This window comes from Carcharodon carcharias, chromosome 6, assembly GCF_017639515.1.
Source record: "Carcharodon carcharias isolate sCarCar2 chromosome 6, sCarCar2.pri, whole genome shotgun sequence".
Classification (NCBI taxonomy): domain Eukaryota; kingdom Metazoa; phylum Chordata; class Chondrichthyes; order Lamniformes; family Lamnidae; genus Carcharodon; species Carcharodon carcharias.
This window is the reverse complement of record NC_054472.1, coordinates 148,529,899-148,552,130: the sequence shown is the minus strand read 5'-3', so window position 1 is coordinate 148,552,130 and position 22,232 is coordinate 148,529,899. Positions and strand designations below refer to the sequence as shown.

General features: G+C 44.2%; 1 protein-coding gene across 3 annotated transcripts in view; it reads left to right on the top strand.

Moving 5' to 3' along the window:
* Positions 1 to 22,232, top strand: part of LOC121279421 (ALS2 C-terminal-like protein) — a 148,466-nt gene that overhangs the window by 65,162 nt on the left and 61,072 nt on the right. For all 3 annotated transcript variants that reach the window (XM_041190655.1, XM_041190653.1, XM_041190654.1), the window contains exons 8-12: positions 4,167 to 4,277; positions 5,791 to 5,861; positions 9,674 to 9,740; positions 17,682 to 17,884; positions 20,948 to 21,013. In XM_041190655.1, coding sequence (XP_041046589.1) covers positions 4,167 to 4,277; positions 5,791 to 5,861; positions 9,674 to 9,740; positions 17,682 to 17,884; positions 20,948 to 21,013 — 518 coding nt within the window. The remainder of the gene's footprint in view (positions 1 to 4,166; positions 4,278 to 5,790; positions 5,862 to 9,673; positions 9,741 to 17,681; positions 17,885 to 20,947; positions 21,014 to 22,232) is intronic.

Below are 22,232 nucleotides of genomic sequence, written 5' to 3'. Positions count from 1 at the left end.
GACTTCCTTGTTTTTCTATTTATAAAGTTACGTATCCTAAACATGTGTCTTATTAACTTTACCTGTCATCTTCATGGATCTGTATTCTTGCAACCCATCCCACCAAAATGATACCATTTAGATTGTACTTATGATGTTTCTCCCAAGTGCATCATTTCAGAGTTGCTTGCATTAACTTGAAGCTGACATGTGTTTGCCTGTTTCACTGGTCTATGTCCTCCTGAAGTCTACGACTAGCCTGCTCATTATTCACTATGTTGTCAAGTTTTGTATTATCTGTAAGCTTCAGAATTGTACTCCGTGTACCCAAACCCAGGTGATTTAGAATAAGAAGGGTGATGGTATTAATACTGACTGCTGGGGGACCTTACTGTATGTTTCTGTCCAGTCAGAAGACCATCCATTCATTACTACTCTCTGCTTCCTATCCCTTAATCAGTTATGTACCCAGTACCATTGCCACTTTAATCCCATGTGTTTTATCTTCCGAATAAGTCTGTTATGTGGGACTTTATTGAATGCTTTTTGAAAGTCCATATATACAGTGTCTGCTACATTACCTTCATAAACACTCAATTAAAAATCTCAATCCAGTTGATCAGGCAAGATTTGTTTTTAACAATCTGTGCTGGCTATTCCTTATTAAGCCATGCTTCTCTAAGTGAGATTGAATTTTATCCTTGACAAGAGTCATTAGTAGTTTTCCCAGCACAGATGTTGGACTGATTGGTCTATAGCTACATGGTTAATACCTCTCCCCTTTGTTGAACAAGGGAGTAACCCTGATCTTGTTCCATCTCCACCCTAGCCTCCCACAGGAACCTCATTTGCACCCCAGCTGGACTGGGTTGACTTGTTACCTTTGAGCGATGCCTGCTTACTTAGTACTTCTTTTCTATCTGTTTTTAATCCTATACAGTATTTCTATTCCCACCTCCTCAACTGCAACATTATCTATTGTCTTTTGCGTAAAGAAGTACAAAGTGCTGATTCAGTACCTCAGTCATTTCATCCCTTTCCACAAGAAATTTTCCTTTTTTGTCCCTCAATCAACCCTACTATTTATTTAACTAGCCTTTTAATTTTAAATGTATAGAAAAGAGCTCTCTGTCCTTTTTTAAATGTTATCTGCTAATCTCATTCTCTCTTTGTTGCTCTTGTATCCTTCTTCAGTTTCCTCTTGCACTCCATATTCTACCTGTTTTACCATTGTATTCTGTACCTAATTTGCCATAACCTTCCTTTCATTTACAACTCTCTGTCCTTGTCATCCAGGGAGCTCCAGCATCATATAGGACCAAACTACCTATTGAAGTCTAGTAGCGTGTCTGTATTTGAGAAAAATGCAATTCAGCTCCATTCTAGTTAATTGTTGGACACTAAAAAGTTGTATGATCTTCTGCCAGAAGTAATATGATCAGTGGACAGATGCCAGTAAATTGTGCTGCCAAAGCTTCACAGATGCAGTGCTGGCCACAGGCTATCAAAACATGTCTTTTCCCCTTTGTTCCCAACTTCCTATATTTGGAATGATACCAGAAAATGCTGGAATTCCTCTGCAAGTCAGGTCAGGCAGCATCTGTGGAGAGGGAAACAGAGTTAACATTTCAGGTAAATAATCTTTCATCAGATGATGTTCAGATTTCCTGATGAAAGGTCATCAACCTGAAACGTTCATTTGGTTTCTCTCTCCACAGGTGCTGCCTGACCTTCAGAGTATTTTTAAAAATGTATTATTTCATAGGATGTGGGTGTCGCTGGCAAGGCCAGCATTTGTCACCCATCCCTAATTGCCCTTGGCTTACAAGGTCATTTCAGAGGTCAGTTAAGAGTCAACCACATTGTTGTGGGTCTGGAGTCACATGTAGGCCAGACCAGGTAAGGACAGCAGATTTCCTTCCCTAAAGGACGTTAATGAACCAGATGAGTTTTTACAACAATCGATAATAGTTTCATGGTCACCTGACAGTAGCTTTCAATTCCAGGTTAAAGCATATAATCCAGATTTCAAGTATTCTTTGTTTTTATTTCTGATTTCTGCAATATTTTGCTTTCCTATACTTGGATTTTAAGTATGTTGAACCCCTTTTGGTAACTGACATACCGGTAGTTGGGCAAAATATTTGGTAAGGAGTGACATTTTGGTGCTGTGAAGGTTGCAGCCCCAATGGAGTGTGCTTTGCTACCGAATTTTCAATTTTGATATCCTGACTGAACAAAGAAAAGTACAGCACAGGAACAGGCCCTTGGGCCCTCCAAGCCTCCGCCGATCATATTGCCCGTCAACTAAAACATTTTGCACTTCCGGGGTCCGTATCCCTCTATTCCCATCCTATTCATGTACTTGTCAAGCTGCCTCTTAAACACCACTATCATACCTGCTTCCACCACCTCCTCTGGCAGGGAATTCCAGACACTCACTATCTTCCGCGTAAAAAACTTGCCCCGCACATCTCCTCTATAGTTTTCTCCTCTCATCTTAAATCTGTGTCCCCTAGTAATTGACTCTTCCACCCTGGGAAAAAGCTTCTGACTATCTACTCTGTCCATGCCACTCATAATTTTGTAAACTTCTATCAAGTCGCCCCTCAATCTCCATCGCTCTAGTGAGAACAATCTGAGTTTCTCCAACCTCTCCTCATAGCTAATAACCTCCAGACCAGGCAGTACCCTGGTAAACCTCCTCTGCACCCTCTCCAATGCCTCCATATCCTTCTAGCGATGTGGCAACCAGAATTGCACGCAATATTCCAAGTGTGGCCTAACCAAGGTTCTATACAGCTGCAGCATGACTTCCCAGCTTTTATACTCAATACCCCTGCCAATGAAGGCAAGCATGCCATATGCCTTCCTGACTACCTTATCCACCTGCGTTGCCACTTTCAGTGACCTGTGGACCTGTGCGCCCAGATCCTTCTGCCCGTCAATGCACTTAAGGGTTCTATCCCTCTGACCGTCAATGCACTTAAGTGTGCATCCTTGGTGATCTGCCCTTGTATGTATCTGCGATGCTTGACACCATGCACTTTTTTAACCCGCTTATTTTTCAGCTTTTCTTAATGAAGAGTGCTAAATTGCATCCACCCACCTTCCTTAACTTTTGCCCCTGCAACATCCATAACACCATGTCTCAACCCCCATGGCATTACCCTTCAATTTCCAGGGCTACCTGGTGATGAATTTGGGGTGGGGGGTGGTGGGGCTGCTTGAGTTTGGCCTACATCTGCAACAGGTGTGGACACAATTATATGCTAAAGAGCTGGAGGAATGCTTAGAGCCCATCTATCTCTTTTCTGTTCTGTGGCCTTGGGATGATCATGAAGCTGCTGTTGGCTGGAGAACCCTTACCCCTGGACCAGAGGACCCTTTTTTTCAATTTATCCATAGGATCTTCAGGACTGTAATCAGATAATAATTGACACTGAACACAAGAAGGAGATCTTGTTTGAGCTGACTAAAAACTTGGTCAAATTTGAACAAGACTTGAAAGGAGGAGAGAATGGTGATGAGGTGAAGAGGTTTGGGGAGGGATTTCCAGAGTTCACAGCATGGATGGCTGAATGCACAGGCACTGGATGTGAAGTGAGGAAAGTGGGGGATTGACAAGCCAAGATTTGGAGGAATGCAGAGTTCTGGAGGGGCGAAGGGCTGGAGAAGTTTACAGATCTAAGAAGGTGATGGAGAAATTTAAACATACAGATGAGAATTTTAATATTGACTGAGAACATATGTAGGTCAGCAAGTATGGATGATGGGTGAGCAGGACTTGTTATGTGTCAGGTTACAGCCAGCAAAGTTTCAGATGAGCGCAGCTCAGGGAAGTTGGAAGATGAGAGGCCAGCCAGAGCATCATTGGAATAATTGATTTTGATGGTAACAGAGGCACTGACTTAAAAAGTTCTTGAGTTATTTATCTATCCTGGAGCCACCAGGATCAGTGAGACTCCATTTTATGCCCTGTGAAGAATGGCTCAGTATCTGAAGCTTGCAGAACTGTACCCAATAAATGTCAAACTCTCCAATTGAGAAGGTAGGAAGGGAAACTGGAAAACATACTCTGTAATGTACACATTGTATCATGTTGAGAATGACCTGCAATAGATCCATGTACATTCTTCTACAGCATTTGTTTCCATGTTTGCTTACCCCAGATCTTTTCTTTTTAGGAGCTCTTGTTTCTTCCAGAGCGCCGTCTGAGAGAAGACAGCAAAAACATTCCACTGTCCTCTCCAGATGGCAGGTTCTTGCTCTTCGATGACAGCCTGGTGATGATTCAGGTAAAGGGCTCAATATTCAGGGAAATGAACACAGTTTTTTGCTTGTTAATCTGGTTTTCTGCTCTGGTTTGCAAATTATGGAATGAAGAATACATGCCTACATGGAATATTGAATTCTTGGGAGAAAGTTACAGGCTGGAACCTAATCAAAGTTAGAAATTTAGGATGCATCCGAAGCCAGAATTGGGTGAATGCAAAGGTCTTGGGAGGCTTGAAGTACTGGGGGTGTTAGAGAGGTTTCAATACAAGGATGAGAATTTTAAAATTGAGGCATTGATGGACCAGCAGCTAATATAGGTCAGCAAGTACAGGAATGATGTATGAAAGTGGTTTGACCTGAATTAGGACACAGGCTTTGGATGAGCTGAAGTTTATGGAAGGTTGGAAGAAAGATCAGCCAGGAGAACACTGGAATTGTAGGCTGGAAATAATAAAAGCAGGGATGAGGTTTTCAGTACCAGAAGAGCTGAGGCAGGGGTGATATTGGGCAACATTAAAGAGGTGGAAGTAGACAGTCTTTCTGATGGAGAGGTAATGGAGTTAGCTGAGTTCGATCAAGTAGGACACAAGCTTAGGAGCATTTTTGTTCAGCCTTAGGCAGTGATCAAGAAGGGAAAATGGAATCAGTGGCTAGGGAACAGAGTTTGTGGCTAGGACTCGATGTTAAATTGGAGAAAATTTTTGTTTAGCCGGTACTGGATGTTGGATGAGCAATCTGACAACACAAGGGAAGTGGTGGGATCAAGATAGGTTGTGGTGAGGTAGAGCCAGCTGTTGTCAGTGCTGTCTGATGATGTTGCCAAAGGATAGCACGTAGATGAGGAATAGAGGGCCAAGAATAGATCCTTGAGGGACTACAGAAGTAACAGTACAGAAGCTAGTGGAGAAGCAATTGGAGAAGTTCTTCAGCTCTGACTGGGCTGATAATAATGGAGTCACATAAAGGCAGTCCCATTCATCTGGAAAGCAGAAAAGAGATGTTGGAGGAGGATGATGTGGTCGAAGGCTGTAGGTTAATAGAGAGGATGAGAAGGGATATAGTGCACCATGATCATAGTTAAGGAGGTTGCCATTCATGCCTCTGGTAAGGATCGTTTCAATGCTGGAATCCAATCGAAGGGGTCAACAGTTCAATTCAATAGCTATTGAAGATATTTTAGTGATGTTAGTTGAAGAATAAATGTTGACTAGGAGACTAAAACTTACATTTTCAAGTAGTTGCAATGGGACTTTTACATCTAGTTGACAGGTCAGATAGGGGCTCAGTTTAATGTCTCATCTCCCTTAGTACTGCACTGAACTAACAACTTAGATTATATGTTCTAGGACCCAGAATGAGATATGACCTACAACCTTTTACTTAAAGTTTGGTGTGCAGCCGCTGACCAAAGGCTGACAGATCTCAAGTGCGAACTGAGATTATAAACTCAGATCCTTCTTTGCTGCCTCTGGCATCATTAGTTGTAGATTTACTGACTTTACTTCAAGTTACTTTTTCCATTTTTTCCCCTAGGGTTGTGAAAGTAGCATCTACAAGCTTGACACACTGTGGGTGGAAGCATTGGATAACATTAGCTCTAAAAGGTGAGGATGAAGGGGTTTGGATTGTTGCTCAGTGTGCCCATGGGGAGGGGACACATGTATATCCTCTTCTCTTTGTGCCAGTTTTAGTAGGGATGTTATGGGCGTGCGTTGGCGGTGTGTGCAGAGTAGGTAGATCGTGATGGCAGTCTCCTGTAACACTGACTTAACATCAGCGGTGTCATTTTTGACCTTCATGCTCAGTGTCCTCTGTTAAAAGCTTGCAGTTGAACTTGAGAACAAGCTGGCTCACTGAGAGGAGGAGAAAGGTGCTCAGCAGGGGGCCATATCCAACTGGGGGCGTTAGAGAGCATTTCTCTTGCTTTAACCTGAATGAGGAACAGTGTGCATGACATTTGGTTTTATGGAGGCGTTCACTAAAACCTGCCACCACTTGCAGGCAGACATGCAGCCTCACAGTAGGGTAAAGGTGCCACTACCAATGGCTGTGAAGATGAACTTATCAATTAAGTTCTTCACATCAGGATCATTCTAGGCTGGAGCAAGCAGTATCCTGAACATCTCCCAGTTTGTCATCCACTACTGTATAAGGAGGTGACTGACACACTGTATGCGATGAGAACGGAGTTGGTGGGATGTACATAGTTGATGTGGTTATCAAGATTGAATAGCTAGCAGTGGGTGCAAGGTGTGATATGGGTGTTTGAGGCTTGCAGCAGTGCTAAGTGTCTAATGGTGAGGTGATGTCATAAATGGTAGGTATGAATGACGATTGATAGAGATTGTTGGGATGTGATGCATTGAGCAGTTTGCGAGGCTAGTTTTGCAGTTGGTGGAATGTGACATTTGAAATTGCATTTGCCTTGACCGCCTGTGTAAGGCCATTGAAATTCCTTCAGCATTGCATCCAGTCCCCTGGCCTAAAGCTCTGGAATTGGACACATGGTTATCTGCTCCTAGTGTTTTCTTGGAGTTTGTCTGGAGGGCCTCCTTGTCCCCATATTGTTAAAGGATCTCTCTCCTCTTGTCCACATCATGCACAAAGGCCTCCAATTCTCTGTTGGAGAACATTGGAACCCATTCTCTGCCATGTTGCACCTTTCCTGCTTCTTTCCCAGGTTTACGTCACTTCTGCAATGAATTCCAGCATTTCCTCAGGACAAAAGGACACATCCCCTTTAAAAGCTACAGACTTGTTTTGAATAGAGCAGGCCAGTTTGAATTTGTGCTGGCTTCAAGATTTTGCACCCCCTATTTGGCGTGCAGCCACTCAAAAGCACACTTCTCGCTGTTACACACTGCAATCTGAGTGAACAGGCACAGGCTAATCATGCATCACAGTCTCTTGCACCTATTTTCAGGCCTTTTCCAGTTTCCCTCCTTATGCTTATTAAAGGAAATGATATTCACGGATGATTCAAACTATGATGCAAAGGCATGGCATTACAGTTGTTCTGCTCGGTTATAGGACTGGGTCTACCCTAACCTCCTGTGACAATGGCCCAATTTTATCATCAAGTAAAAATTAATTCTACATCATGTCCAGCATTCTGGGAATTTTACTCTTGGTTTTCATTACTTTGCATCTGCTCAGCTTTCCAAAGACATGTTAGTTTCTATGGTACCAGAGGATGAACGTTACGTGATGGATGTGGGACATAATAAAAAGCTGTCTTAAATCCTGGGTGGGTACAGGAAAGGTAAACAAACTGATATGTGTAAAGTTGCTATCAGTTATGTCACTTCTGTTAGCCATGAAAGTGTGGAGATTTGGGTTGATCAGTGTTTTCCAGAATACAGTTGCTAGCAGATTCTGGAAAAGCTACGTTGATTACAAAATAGGGTCATAACCTTAAATGGACTCTTCATTATAACCACTTTTGCTAGCGATGCAACATTAAAATTCTATCAAAAAGAAAACCTTGCTGAAAATACTGAATAGTTAATATAAATTGTATAAAACCCCTTAGGTCAGGCATCCAAATGTTCCACTTTATCTGTGTGGAACTTGGCAGCAGCATCTCAGCATATTTATTCTTGCTAGAAGATTGTGGATTCAAGGCCTTTTCTAGGACTTGAATTTATAAGTTAATTTGACACATAGCTGCAATAGTCATAGAGTCATAGTCATAGAGGGCTACAGCACAGAAAAAGGCCTTTTGGCCCATTGAGTCTGCGCCGGTCAACAAGTACCCAACTATTCTAATCCCATTTTCCAACACTAGGCCCATAGCCTTGTATGCCAAAGCATCGCAAGTGCACATCCAAATACTTCTTAAACGTTATGAGTGTTTCTGCCCCTACCACCCTTTCAGACAGTAAGTTTCAGATTCCCACCACCCTCTAGGTGAAAAAATTCTTCCTCACATCCCCTCTAAACCTCCTGTCCCTTACCTTAAATCTATGCCCCCTGGTTATTGATCCCTCCACCAAGGGGAAAAGTTCCTTCCTGTCTATCCTATCTATGCCCCTCATAATTTTATACACTTCAATCATGTTCCCCCCTCAATCTCCTCTGCTCCAAGGAAAATAACCCTAGTCTATCCAGTCTCTCCTCAAAACTAAAACTCTCCAGCCCAGGTAACATCCTGGTAAATCTCCTCTGCACTCTAGTGCAATCACATCCTTCCTATAATGCGGATTCCAAAACTGCATGCAATACTCCAGCTGTGGCCTAACCAGCATTTTATAGTTCCAGCATAACCTCCCTGCTCTTATATTCTATCCCTCGGCTAATAAAGGTAAGTATCCCATATGTCTTCTTAACCACCTTATCTACTTGTCTCACTACCTTAAGGGACCGGTGGACATGCACACCAAGGTCCTTCTCATCTTCAGTACTTCCCAGGGTCCTACCATTCATCATGTATTCCCGTGCCTTATTTGTCCAGCCCAAGTGCATCACCTCACACTTATCTGGATTAAATTCCATTTGCCACTGATCAGCCCATCTGACCAGCCCATCTATACCCTCCTGTAATCTAAGGCTATCCTCCTCACTATTTACCACCCTACCAATTTTTGTGTCATCTGCGAACTTACTGATCAACCCTCCTGGGGAGTGTTGTGTAGCTGATGAAGTAACCTTGCAGGAGGCAATCATCGCAGCTACATAACCTTCTAGTAGCAATTGACTTCTGTCATGAGACGTGTCACCGGATGCAATCTGGTTATGTTAGGGTGAAATGTCTCACCCGACAGTTAAGAGAAGGGATCCTTCCCTTTGGGTAGGGTTATCCAATGCAAGGACATCAGGGAACTGCCATCTACAGAGCAATTATGGCCTTAACAGAATTATGTTCTGGAAGGCCCTAAGAATCATGAGTAAAGAAAGGGAGAGAAGTTTAGATATTTTACTTCCCAGGAAGAAGCTTGTCTCCAGCCTGTGAGTGGTAAGTTGATGATTATCTAGTGATAGTTGGTGGTCCACTGAAGTACTGAAGATGTCCTGCAGCACTTCTGGATGGATCATACACTAGAATTATTGTCCACCTTAGATAAATTTAAGCTAATTGTGTTGCTTCATCTCCTCCTCCGTACCATCATCCCCCTCCACACCCATCCCCCATCTTCCTCACCACCCCGCCCTTGGCATAGCTCTTGTATTGGATATTTTGCTGAAAGTATTTATGATGAATAGTGTCAGCACTCAGCCAAAGTTGGCAGCTGGCCAATTTTAGTGAAAATTCTGGAAATTTCTTCCTAACTTCTAAGCAAATTGCTGCCTGTGATTTTCCACAGTGTATCTCTAAATGTAATGATTTAGCCAATTGATCCCAAAGTCTTTTCCACTTAGGGACTTGGAGTCACTTCCTTTATACCATATTGACAAAATGTATTTCTGTTTGGTTCAGAAATCAATTGAAGATCATTGTCCCAGAGGAAGAATTTATATTCACCATGCAAGATTCCCAGGATAAGGTGAGCAAAGAATTTGGACTCTGGCAAAAGTACAGGGGAGTGATTGGGGCCTTATCACCTCTGGGACCTGAATTCCAAGGCAGTTTAGACCAATGGAATGATGCCTATCATTCTGGCTGCCGTAAGATCCTTTGTGAAATGCGTTTTGGCACTCTGAATGGAATTACTATTACATCTCAAAACTGTCCATAACTGACTCCAAGCTTTAATTTTGGATATCTGTGTAGGAAATAAAGACATTGAGATTGAAGGGAGCACATACTTGAGGAAGATTTCTTCTGGTTGTTAGGTTAGTGACAAAATGCAATGCATTAGCTCACTGTTGTCACTTTGACTCTTTCGACATCATTCTGACCTCTGAGTCACTCAAGGCCATGTGAACATGATGTAAACTAATGTTCCAGTACAATTATAAGAGAATGCTTCATTAAAGTCGTGTGCTTTGGATCAACTGTCAAGTCAAGGCTTTGCCTGCTTGGTTCAAGATCCCATTGTATTTGAAGAATTTGAGGAGGTTCTCCCACTGTTTTTAATTGCATTTACGTCTCAACCAAAAGCCACTGCTGGTCATTATCTCTGTGTTGTTTGTGCAGCGTTACTGTGATCAAATTGGATAACAATATAATAACAGTGACTACACTATAAAAGTAATTATTTAGCTTTGAAGCATTTTTGGGCATTCTGAGGATGAAATATGAAAAAAAAGCTATTTCTTTTTGCTATTTCTCTTTCCAGTGAAAGACTAAATTCATTATTTTAGAACACACTTAGAAATAGTGAACACAGGAATTCTTCCCAGAATGTTGATTTGAATAGAGGGCACTTCACCCCAAGGTTAATTTTAACATGCCACTGGACAGAAAAGGGGGCCGGTGGATTTAAAATGAGACATTGTATGCTGTGTATGTTCCTCCCAGTTGAGTCATGGGGTGAAGAGTAAAAGACCCCAGAAAGGTCAGTAACTTATTTTTGTGGGGCCTGGCAAAACAGGAGTGTGAACCCTGGACCTATCTACCTGTCTGTCAGTTGGGTTATTATCTGAGCCACCTGATATAATCTTGTGGAACATTGCCTGTTTGGACCATGCAACTTATGAGCAACACATTAATAAGGCCAGGACACCAAACTAGACTATCCCTCTTTCTGATAGCATTGGACATTCAGCCCCTCATTCTAAAACAAAAACAAAAATACCTGGAACAATTCAGCAGGTCTGGCAGCATCTGTGGAAGGGAGCACAGTTAACATTTTGAGTCCGCGTGACTCTTCAACAGAACTAAGGAAAAATAGAAAAGAGGTGAAATATAAGCTGGTTTAAGGGCTGGGGGGTGGGGGGTGGGGGGAGGGTGGTGGTGGGGGGAAAGGGTGTTGGGACAAGAGAGCTGGATAGAGGGCCAGTGATAGGTGGAGACAACCAAAATATGTCACAGACAAAAGGACAAAGAGGTGTTGAAGGTGGTGATATTATCTGAGGAATGTGCTAATTAAGGGTAGAAAGCAGGACAAGCAAGGTACAGATAGCCCTAGTGGGGGTGAGGTGGAGTGAAGGAATTGAAAAAGGCTAAAAGGTAGAGATAAAACAATGGATGGAAATACATTTAAAAATAATGGAAATAGGTGGGAAAAGAAAAATCTATATAAATTATTGGGAAAAAAAGGGGGGGATCGGAAAGGGGGTGGGGATAGAGGAGAGAGTTCATGATCTGAAATTGTTGAACTCAATATTAAGTCCGGAAGGCTGTAAAGTGCCTAGTCAGAAGATGAGGTGCTGTTCCTCCAGTTTGCGTTGAGCTTCACTGGAACATTGCAGCAGGCCAAGGACGGACATGTGAGCAAGAGAGCAGGGTGGAGTGTTGAAATGGCAAGCGACAGGGAGGTCTGGGTAATGCTTGCGGACAGACCGAAGGTGTTCCACAAAGCGGTCACCCAGACTGCGTTTGATCTCTCCAATGTAGAGGAAACCACATTGGGAGCAACGCATGCAGTAGACTAAATTGAGGGAAGTGCAAGTGAAATGCTACTTCACTTGAAATCAGTGTTTGGGCCCTTGGATGGTGAGGAGGGCGGAAGTAAAGGGGCAGGTGTTGCACCTTCTGTGGTTGCATGGGAAGGTGCCATGGGAGGGAATTGAGGTGTAGGGGGTGATGGAGGAGTGGACCAGGGTGTCCCGGAGGGAACGATCCCTGTGGAATGCTGCCGGGGGGTGAAAGGAAGATGTGTTTGTGGTGGCATCATGCTGGAGTTGGCAGAAATGGCGCCTCATTCAGCCCCTCATTCTGTTGGCTGACAGTTAAAATCTACCCTTGTGGATAATCGAATGCTGCCACTCATTACCATGGGCTAAAATCTCATGATCATTTGCATCCTTGCTTTGATGCAGCCAGAATGAACTTAAAATTCTTTTGTTTCATTTGAAAATGATGTGAATGTGAAATGACAGCAGCATGTCATAGCTATCCATCCAAGACAATTTCTGGTAATATTCTGCAACATTCACTGGAACATTCTTGGTTTAGTGGATTATATCTGCCTCAGCTTTGAGTCAGGAGGGTTGCAGATTGAAATCTGAGAGTGCAAATTCTAGGTTGACACATTAGTGCAGTCGTACGACACTACTAGTGTAATGCTGCTCTGTTTGAGATGCAGTCTTTTGGATGGAGTGTTAAACTTAGGTCCTGTTTGCACCCCTAGCTGCGTGTAAAAGATTCCATGGCACTTATATGAAGCAAAGCGGGACAGTTTTTCTAATGCTGTATCTAATATTTATCTCCAAGGGCATTATAAAAAGCAGACAAACTGGTTAGCAATCTCATTTACTGTTTGTACGTGTTATGGACAGGGTAGAGATGATAGGCATGGGTCCCCTTCTTTCTTCGCCTATCCACTGACTGAAGACAACGTGTTCAAAAACAAAAGGTGCTTCAACTCCTGAGTGCTTTAATTGTCAGGAACAGGAAAGTGATGGGTTGTGTAAACTTTAAAAGAAAAACAAACAATTGTTCAATATACACAACTACATCCACATTCACACTAAGGAAAATATTGCAGTTACAAAAGTAACATGCATTTATATTTAAGATAAAGCAAAATGCTGTGGATGCTGGAAATCTGAAACAAAAACAAAAAATGCTGGAAAAACTCAGCAGGTCTAACAGCATCTGTGGAGAGAGAAACAGAGTTAATGTTTCGATTCCGTATGACTCTTTCTCAGAACTGAGAAGAAGTAGAAATGTGATGAAATTTATACTGTTTAAGGGGGGTGGAGCAGGTGAAGCTGGATAGAAGGCCAGCAATAGGTGGGGGCAAAGGAAAGATTGACAAAGATATCATGAACAAAAGGACAAAGTGAGTGTTAATGGTGAGGGCTAAAGGAGGTGCTGATAATGGGGCATAAAGGTAAGAAAGCAGAATGTGATAATAGTAGAACAATAGCAGAATAATAGCAGAACTGACGACTTGAAACCAGTTTGTGATCATCCGCTCCGCCTGCTTATGTCAGGCCACATTTCCCACCATCGGATGTCTGGAACCTCATTGTAATACATCGGCATATCACTATAAGCCCAGCTCGCCAGAAATGTCCCCTCCACCACCCCCGCTGGGCTGCCTGTCCACATCATGATTGCATGCCGATGCGTTTCACAACAGCATATAAAAGGCGTGCACTTGGCGGGCTGCACTTTGAGGGGAACTCGGAGGTAAGTACACAGTAATGCTCCGGAGTGCTCACCTGGGTTACCTGTTGGACTTCAAGGTTGAAGTGCGTTGGGGGGGGGGTGCGGATGGTGGGGGGGTGCAAAGGCCCCTGCAGTTGAGGCACTTTGTGGAGGTCAAGTGCTGCCCTGTGGTTGAGGCATGTAGTGGGGGTGGGATGTGGGGGCCAGGGCTGCTCGGCAGTCGAAGGTAGTGAACAAGCACGTGTGAGATGAGGTTGCTGGTCGGCGAGGGAAGTGGCCCCACATTAGGAAAAGCTTATATAAACTGACCATTCCTCTGCAGCTGAGACAGTTCAGGTGCAGACACATTGATATGATTGGAGTCGGGCTTATTTGCCCACTCAAGCAACGCAGAGGCATCAAAGTGCCAACATATGCTCCAGAGCTTTTCATCTTTTGGGCACAGACTGCAACATAATGAGCATTTTAGTGGACTGCAGAACAGTTGGATGACTGGGCACATTGTACAATCTCCTTGCTAAAGCTGGACATGGAGCAGTCACTGGTGGAGGTGCTCACAGCCCCTTGCAATGTCATCATTCCGGTTTGGACCAGTGTCCCCCATGATTCAAGCTAACAGTGCAGCTTTGCAGTGTGAGTTAGGAGAATGCCTGTGTCTGAGTTGAGAGCACAGCATGCTGTCCAGTGGGCGAAGCTGCCGCCAATCGGTCAGGTGGAGTGGGTTGGAGGTGGGTGAGGTTTTGGGCAGCTGTGCAGCGCACTAAACTCTGCCCATCCAAGTGGTGGCCAGATCTCTCTGGGATGTATTAAGAGGCCTTCAGACTTTATCAAGACAGTTTGTTAATACACCCAAGCTAACCCACACGTCTCTCTTTCATCCTGCAGGAGGAGTACATCAGGATCATGGAGCCTGGTGAACTAGCTGTATGCTTTGTGGCTTACAGAGAGTGAAGATGACTGAGAAGAGAACGACTGAGGTGCCTGGTTGTCCAGAGGGAGGAGCAGCACCCTCTGGAAGAAGGGGTGGCTGGGGCTCCCACACATGCTGCTGAAGAGCCACAGTGAGCATCTGGCCAGTGCCTAGCTAGACCCAGGGTCTACAGATGCCGCCCTTATTCCTGCAGATGACTGAACCAGTTTCGCCGAAGACTGTGCATGTTGTGGGACCTGGTCGATTACATCTGCCACCTGCTGCAAGATTTGGCACCATGGGGACATAGAGGGCATCCGCTGCCAGTGGCTCTGAAAGTGACTGCAGTGCTCAATTTTTATGTCAGTGGCTCCTTTCAGGGCTCCACAGGTGACCTCTGTGGGATACCACAAGCCTCCACCCACAAATGCATCCATCTTTGCGAGGGCACACAACTTTGTGTATTTCGCCTGGGACCAGGACAGCCAGGATGCAAGAGCAATTGGATTTTCCCAGATCTTGAGTTTCCCACAAGTGCAGGGTGCCATTGACTGCACTCACGTGACGCTCAGATCTCCATCGCAATGTGTGGTCAACTATGTCAACTGCAAGCGATTCCATTCGCTGAATGTGCATCTGGTGTGTGGCCACCACAAATGCATCTTGCAGGTCTGCTCATGGTTAACAGGGAGTGTGTACGGTCTGGTGGAGCCCTGCAATGTAGTCCACAGAAGGTTTCATGCATCATCATCATTTGCTTTGCCCTTTACAACCTGGCACGCAACCGGGAGAGGAACTGGCTGAGGAGGAGATGGAGGAGCTGAAGGTCTCTTCGGATGAGGAGGATGCCGATGGGGATTAGGATGAGGAGGTCCTCAAAGGCGACGATGAAGGAGTTAAGGCCCTCACACTCCCTGCTGGTTTAAGATACATCACCACACACACACACACACACACACACACACACACACACACAACTTCATTGCCCTCACCCCGTCCATGGGACCACTCACCACCCACATACCAGGCATACTTATCATCTGGCCTGGCAGGCATCCTGCTTACAGTCTCTCCATCTCAATTCATGCAGGACAAGCTGGCACATAACAAGAGGGAGAGGTCGCAGACCTGAAATCAAGGTCCTCACAGACATTGAAAACAGAGCCATCCAGCTGGCTGGTGAGAATCTGTATCATTCCTGTGCTGAGAGTGAGGTCGGCGCTGCTCTACCAAGTGAGGCATCAGCAGTGCAACAACCATCAGACAACCATGCTGTGGGTGATGTGTCCTGTTTTACAGGCTGCTGTCTTGCACTAATTATCTCTTCTTGCTTTCACAGGCACATCTGGGAAAGAGCTGCCAGAGTCCATGACCCAGACCTTCCAATCAAGCCCTAAAGACACCTCTGAAGAGGAATTTGGAGACACCTTCCTTGAAGTCCTGTCACAGCGCTCACCCAGACCCTCCACTAGTACAGAGACACAAACCTCAATGGGACTTAGCTTTAGAGTAGCATTGGAGTCACAATTTGATGAGCACATCGCACTGTCTGATCCGCAGCAGGCGGCGGCAGGGACTTCCCAGATGTCAGCCACATGGAGGACTGCTAGAAGCAGAAATCTGCTGAGTCTGAGTCAGATGACGAGCCTCTGGACTCGGTCATGTCACAGTTGCTGGAGCTGCAAAGGCAAGCTCGGTAACATCAGGAAGGGATGGCTGCTGCATGCCTCAGATTGCAAGGCATGATGGAGGATTCTGTCCACCTTCAGGCATGCTAACGTACTGAGGTCAACACTGGCAGGATGGCAGCCGCCATGGAGACCGTGGTCCAGGACGTCTCTCCTGCACTTCTGCGCAGGCTCAACTCCATCGCTGATGCCATAGTTGGCCTTCAACAGTGTGTACGTGAGAGGGGTGTGGGGCAGCTCGATCTCACTCCAGCTACCCCTTCTCCTCTGGGAGTCAGCCAGGGGCCCTTGGGCAACCATAGAGAGGAGGATCAGCAGGTGCACTCCCCTGGGGTCATCCATCAAGGTGACTCTGGCAGTGAGTGAGGGCTCTGTGCACGTGTGATGGGTTTGTCAGTATGTGTGTTGAAAGTGATGAGAAGAGTGACTTACCCTGGCGGAACAGAGGAGATCATTCATCCTCTTGCAGCACTGGGTGACTGTCCTTTTTGAAGGCCATTGGCACTGACCACCACTGCCACTGCCTCCCAAGTTAGATTAGTGAGGTTGCTTCCCATTCTACGGCCAGAGCTGGGATAGAGAACATCATGGCGAACCTCCGAAAGGCGCTTGAGGGATGAGTCATTGAACCTGGGGGCTGCCGTCTTTTTGCCTTTCAGGGCCATGTCTTCTTTGCAGCAGTTGTGGGCTGGAAGCTTTAAGAGGTGTGCACGTGACTGCACTTTAAATATGGCACCTGGCTTGCTGAAACAGCGAGGTGATGTGTGGCTGGTGAATGAGAGCCTGCCCACCATGGCAAAGGCGTGTTTCCCGTGAATGCATAATTAATGTAACAGGTGGGGGAGACACGGCGTGAAAAGCAATATCGTTTTACCAGCTCGCTACTGCACTTAATGCAATTCAGGGATATTTTCTGCCCCTTTTCCCTATCATGTGACCAGAGCATCTTTTCCCATTGTTCTGATCAATAGTTTCTGATAGTTCAGTCATTGTCAGACAATATTTTCAAAGTCTGTGAGGACCTTGATTTCAGGCAGTTGTCCACCAGTCTGCGACCTCTCCCTCTTGTTGTGTTCCAGCTTGTCCTGCATGAATTGTCAGACAATGGAGTCTTAATGTCACATCCACATACCATCTTGTTAAAATAGAGCTTTTCACACCCATTGTTTCTGGATTTCTTCTGGTTGCTATGTTCGTGACAACATGCTATGTAGTAGCAGAGGCTGCAAACAGTACTGTGAATCCAGTATTTTTAATTAGTTAGAGAAATGTAGCTGTTATCACAAGAAGGAGCATTTTAATGACTTTGCCAAGGCTTGTCCAGACACGAAAATTAGCTCAGTGTTCTTACAGTTCCATGTATTGACAAGAAAAAACATCACCTGACCTCTCAACTTCATTTTGTGTTTGGGAAGGGTCCATTTTCTGATTTATACTTCATAAGTTACTATTTATAGTTCATAACTTTGTATTGCGTGAGTGTGACAGTACAACATTGTTGTAAGCTAACTGACTGCTGTTTGTCTAATATACAGTAGCGATTATACTTCATAACATACTTTGCTGTAAAGAGCTTTGGGATATCCTGAGGATGAGAACAGTGCAATTTAAATGCAAATTATTCTCGCATATTTACCCCACTGCATTCTGTTCTTGTGATTCACAGACGGTATGGCTTTGGAAGCTGAGCCAAGCCATTCGGCAGCACCTAGATGGCAAACTGGATTTCCCTTTGTGGGGTGAAGATGGTTCTGAGAATTCATGCAATGTGCCTGCTTGTCGTTTTGCTGCCTACACTTTTATCAACAATCCTCGATTTAAGGATGCAGTCTATGAGGGAGACTGGTATCAGGGGAAACCCCAGGGCAGGTATATGTTTGCTTAAAGTTTCTTAGCGTTTTCAACCAAGGTCTAACTGTGAAGAACCAAACTGAAAAATAGGCTTGGCATATTTGGACGGTTTATCATGGTGCAGATTTTCTGAGCAAAATTAAGCTTTGCTGCTTATTGGCTGTTCAACTGATCTATATCTGTATAGTGGAATGTCCTTTATATGCTCCTATTAAGAGCATTTATAGCAAATTGTGAGAAATGGCAGGAGTGAGAGTGAAACACAATGCAGGGAGCAGTGAGAGAGGTACATTGAATCAGTTGTAGGGAGCAGTGAGAGAGGAGCATTATCAGCTGTAAGGAGCAGTGAGAGAGGAGCATTATCAGCTGGGAGCAGTGAGAAGAGAATTGATCAGATACAGGGGGCAGTGAGAGAAAAGGAACATTGATCAACTCTAGCATCAGCATTTGTATTATGCTTCTCCAGCTGTTTTGCTTCTTTTTGAATCTTTTGCCTAACTCCATAAAATATCTGAAAAGTTTTTTAGTGATTAATGAAGGTTCTTTCTGTCTAGCTGTATTACTTCTTGATCTGTCCATGTGCCCATAGCCTCATATTTAATATCTTGTTGGGTGAAATGTGTTTCTCATCACAGGTTGAGGAAAATATCACGAATCAATCAGCTTTATGACATAATTAACTGGTCAGTGTTTTCTCTAACAAAAATAAAAATACCTGGAAAAACTCAGCAGGTCTGACTGCATCTGCGGAGAAGGATACAGTTGACGTTTCGAGTCCGTATGACCCTTCATCAGAACTAAGACATATAGAAATGAGAGGAAATATAAGCTAGTAGAAGTGGATGGGACAGGAGAGCTTGAAAGGGGCCCAGTGATAGGTGGAAGCCAAGAAGGAGAGAGTTCATGATCTGAAATTGTTGAACTCAATATTCAGTTCCTTCGCCTCCGTCGCATCTGTTCTGATGATGCCACTTTCCAAAACAGTTCCTCTGACATGTCTTCCTTCTTCCTTAACCGAGGTTTTCCACCCACAGTAGTTGACAGGGCCTTCAACTGTGTCAAGCCCATCTCCTGCGCATCTGCCCTCACACCTTCCTCTCCCTCCCAGAAACATGATAGGGTCCCCCTTGACCTCACTTATCACCCCACCAGCCTCCGCATTCAAAGGATCATCCTCCGCCATTTCCGCCAACTCCAGCATGATGCCATCACCAAACACATCTTCCCTTCGCCCCTCCTGGAGGTATTCCACAGGGATTGTTCCCACCGGGAAACCCTGGTCCACTCCTCCATTACCCCCTACACCTCAACCCCCTCCCACGGCACCTTCCCATGCAACCGCAGAAGGTGCAACACCGCCCCTTTACTTCCCCCCTCCTCAAAGTCCAAGGGCCCAAACACTCTTTTCAAGTGAAGCAGCACTTTACTATCACTTCCCTCAATTTAGTTTACTGCATTCGCTGCTCCCAGTGCGGTCTCCTCTACATTGGAGAGACCAAACGCAGACTGGGTGACTGCTTTGTGGAACACCTTCGGTCTGTCCGCAAGCATGATCCAGACCTCCCTGTCGCTTGCCATTTCAACACACCACCCTGCTCTCATACCCACATGTCCGTCCTTAGCTTGCTGCAATGTTCTGTCCAGTGAAGCTCAACGCAAACTGGAGGAACAGCACCTCATCTTCCGACTAGGCACTCTACAGCCTTCCAGACTTAATATTGAGTTCAACAATTTCAGATCATGAACTCTCTCCTCTATCCCCACCCCCTTTCTGATCCCCCCTTTTTCCAATAATTTATAATTTTTTTTACAACTATTTTTTTCTCTTCCCTCCTATTTTTAAATTTATTTCGATCTATTGTTTCATCTCAACCTTTTGGCCCATTTCGATCCCTTCCCCCCACCCCACCCGCACTTGAGCCATCTGCCACTAGCTTGCTTCCCTTAATGTCCCCATTAACACATCTTTTAGATAATATCACCACCGTCAACACCCCTTTGTCCTTTTGTCTATGACATCTTTGGCAGTCTCTTCTTGGCCTCCACCGCTGGCCCCCTATCGAGCTCTCCTGTCCCACCCCCTTCTACTAGCTTATATTTCATCTCATTTCTTTATGTCATAGTTCTGATGAAGGGTCATGCGGACTCGAAACGTCGACTGTATCTCTCTCCGCAGATGCTGTCAGACCTGCTGAATTTTTCCAGGTATTTTTGTTTTCTAGATTTCCAGCATCCGCAGTATTTTGCTTTTATCTCAGTGTTTTCTCTCCTGTTTGACTGAAATGCCATCCTTTAGAACTGTCTTTGACTGTTGTTGACCTATTTTGCTGATGTGGTCCCTAACTCCAGAACTGACCAGCTCGCAGGAATATAGATAAATTTCGTATTGAAAAGTGTAAACTAACGGTGGAAATAATCTTGTAATTTTGTTTACAAGTTTATATTTATGTTTGAAATAATAGGTTTTATAAATATGGCTTTGGCATGCGAAAGCAAGAGTTAACATTATCTTAAAAACAAAATTACTGGTTAGGCCGCAGTTAGAACATAGTCCAGTTTGATTGCCTTTCTTGAGGAAGGTGAGCAAGTCTTTGGAACAGGTGCAGAAAGTGGAAGGCACTGCCTGAAAGGATGAATTCAGGTTCAGTCATGACTTTTAAAGACAACTGGATAGATACTTGAAAAGGTAAACATTTTCAGGGCTATGAAAAAATTGGAAATTGCAGGAGTTTTTTCAAGAGCCGCATAGGCATGATGGGTGAATGATACCTTCTGTACTGTAAGATTCTATGAAGAGAATTGGCAAAATGATAAATTCTTATTTCTGTAAGTGGACCCACCCAGTGAAGAATTTTCACTCGTAGAGTATGCAAGTCTATAGATCGTGGGCTAATGAGCCCTGATTGCTAGAAACTTGTGGATTGTGGGTCTGCAATTTCTGACCTGTGCTTCCTGCCAATGCTGTTTATGAGCCCGGTTGCAGATTCATCGCCTTCATTACAACTTTGGCACCATCTTGAATTTTTTGGGACTAAGGATGTAGGTGGCAGAAGTCAGTAATTGGTATTTTCATTGCTTCAGTGGGATCATGAAATGGCCAGATGGACGAAATTATGCTGGAAATTATGAAGAAGGTCAGGAACATGGGTAAGGAATGTCAAGACTGCCCACTTCTACCTCCATAACATTGCCTGACTGTGCTTCTGCCTCACTGCATCTGGTGCTGAAACTCTAATCCAAGCCTTTTTTTAACCTCTAGGCTTGACTGTTCTAATGATCACTTGGCTAGCCTCCCATCTTCCACCCTCCAGAAACATGAGGTTCATCCAAAACTCTTGCTACCCATATCCTAACTTGTACCTATCATTGCTATGCTTGGTGATATTGACCTAGAAGCTCCCAGTCCGGCAGCACCTCAATTTCAATTTCTTATCCTTATTTTTAAGTCTTACTTACTGTCCTATCTATGTAACCTCCTTAGACCCTATTCTGACCTTTTGCATCTCCTGTTTTCATTGCTCCACCATTGGTGGTCATGCTTTCAACTGTCTAAGCTTGGAAGGCCCTCCCCAAACTGCTCTGCCTCTCTACCTCTTTTTTTTTCCTTTAAGGCATTCATTTAAAACCTGCCTCTTTGACCAAGCTTTTGGTCATCCATCCTAATATCTCCTCATGTGGTTCATTGTTAACTTCTGTGATTACTTTCTTCTGAAGCACTTGGGATGTTTTACTATATTACAACATGTATCAATACAATTTTTTCTGTAAAATAAAAGCTGAAAATGCTCAATACTCGGAAGGTTTGGCAGCATCTGTAGAGAGAGAAAATGTTGATGTAAGGTCATCAGCCTGAAACATTATGTTGTGCAAAGATAGTGCATTGTAACTTTTTCAACTCTGGAATGTATGTCATTCTTTGATTAAGGTTGAGGGTTTTGAATGGCAAAGTGAAATGACTTAAGATATTTTGATTGGTCTAAAATTCAGCTCAGACCGCTGAGATGGTGATCTAGTCTGTCTGATGTACTTTGAAGATCCTAATTGAAGGAAGTTTGGTCAGTTACAGTTCCATTCCAAGAAGACTCTGCTCACTTTAGATGTAAGATCAACACCTAATTGACTATTGCACAAGGTCTGTTCAGTATTCAGGGTGGGGTAAACAGATGCCTGCCATTCCGATCATCCTCCTTCTTAAGACCCTCTTTTGAGACCTTCCTCTTTGATCATTTTTTTCAGTTACCTATCCTAAAAATCTCTGCCTTTGGCTCTGCCAATTTTTGCCTGGTTATGCTTTTACGAAGGGCCTTGGGACATTTGTGTTAAAGGTGCTTTCAGTACAAGTTGTTACTTAAATGGGTAAGGCAGA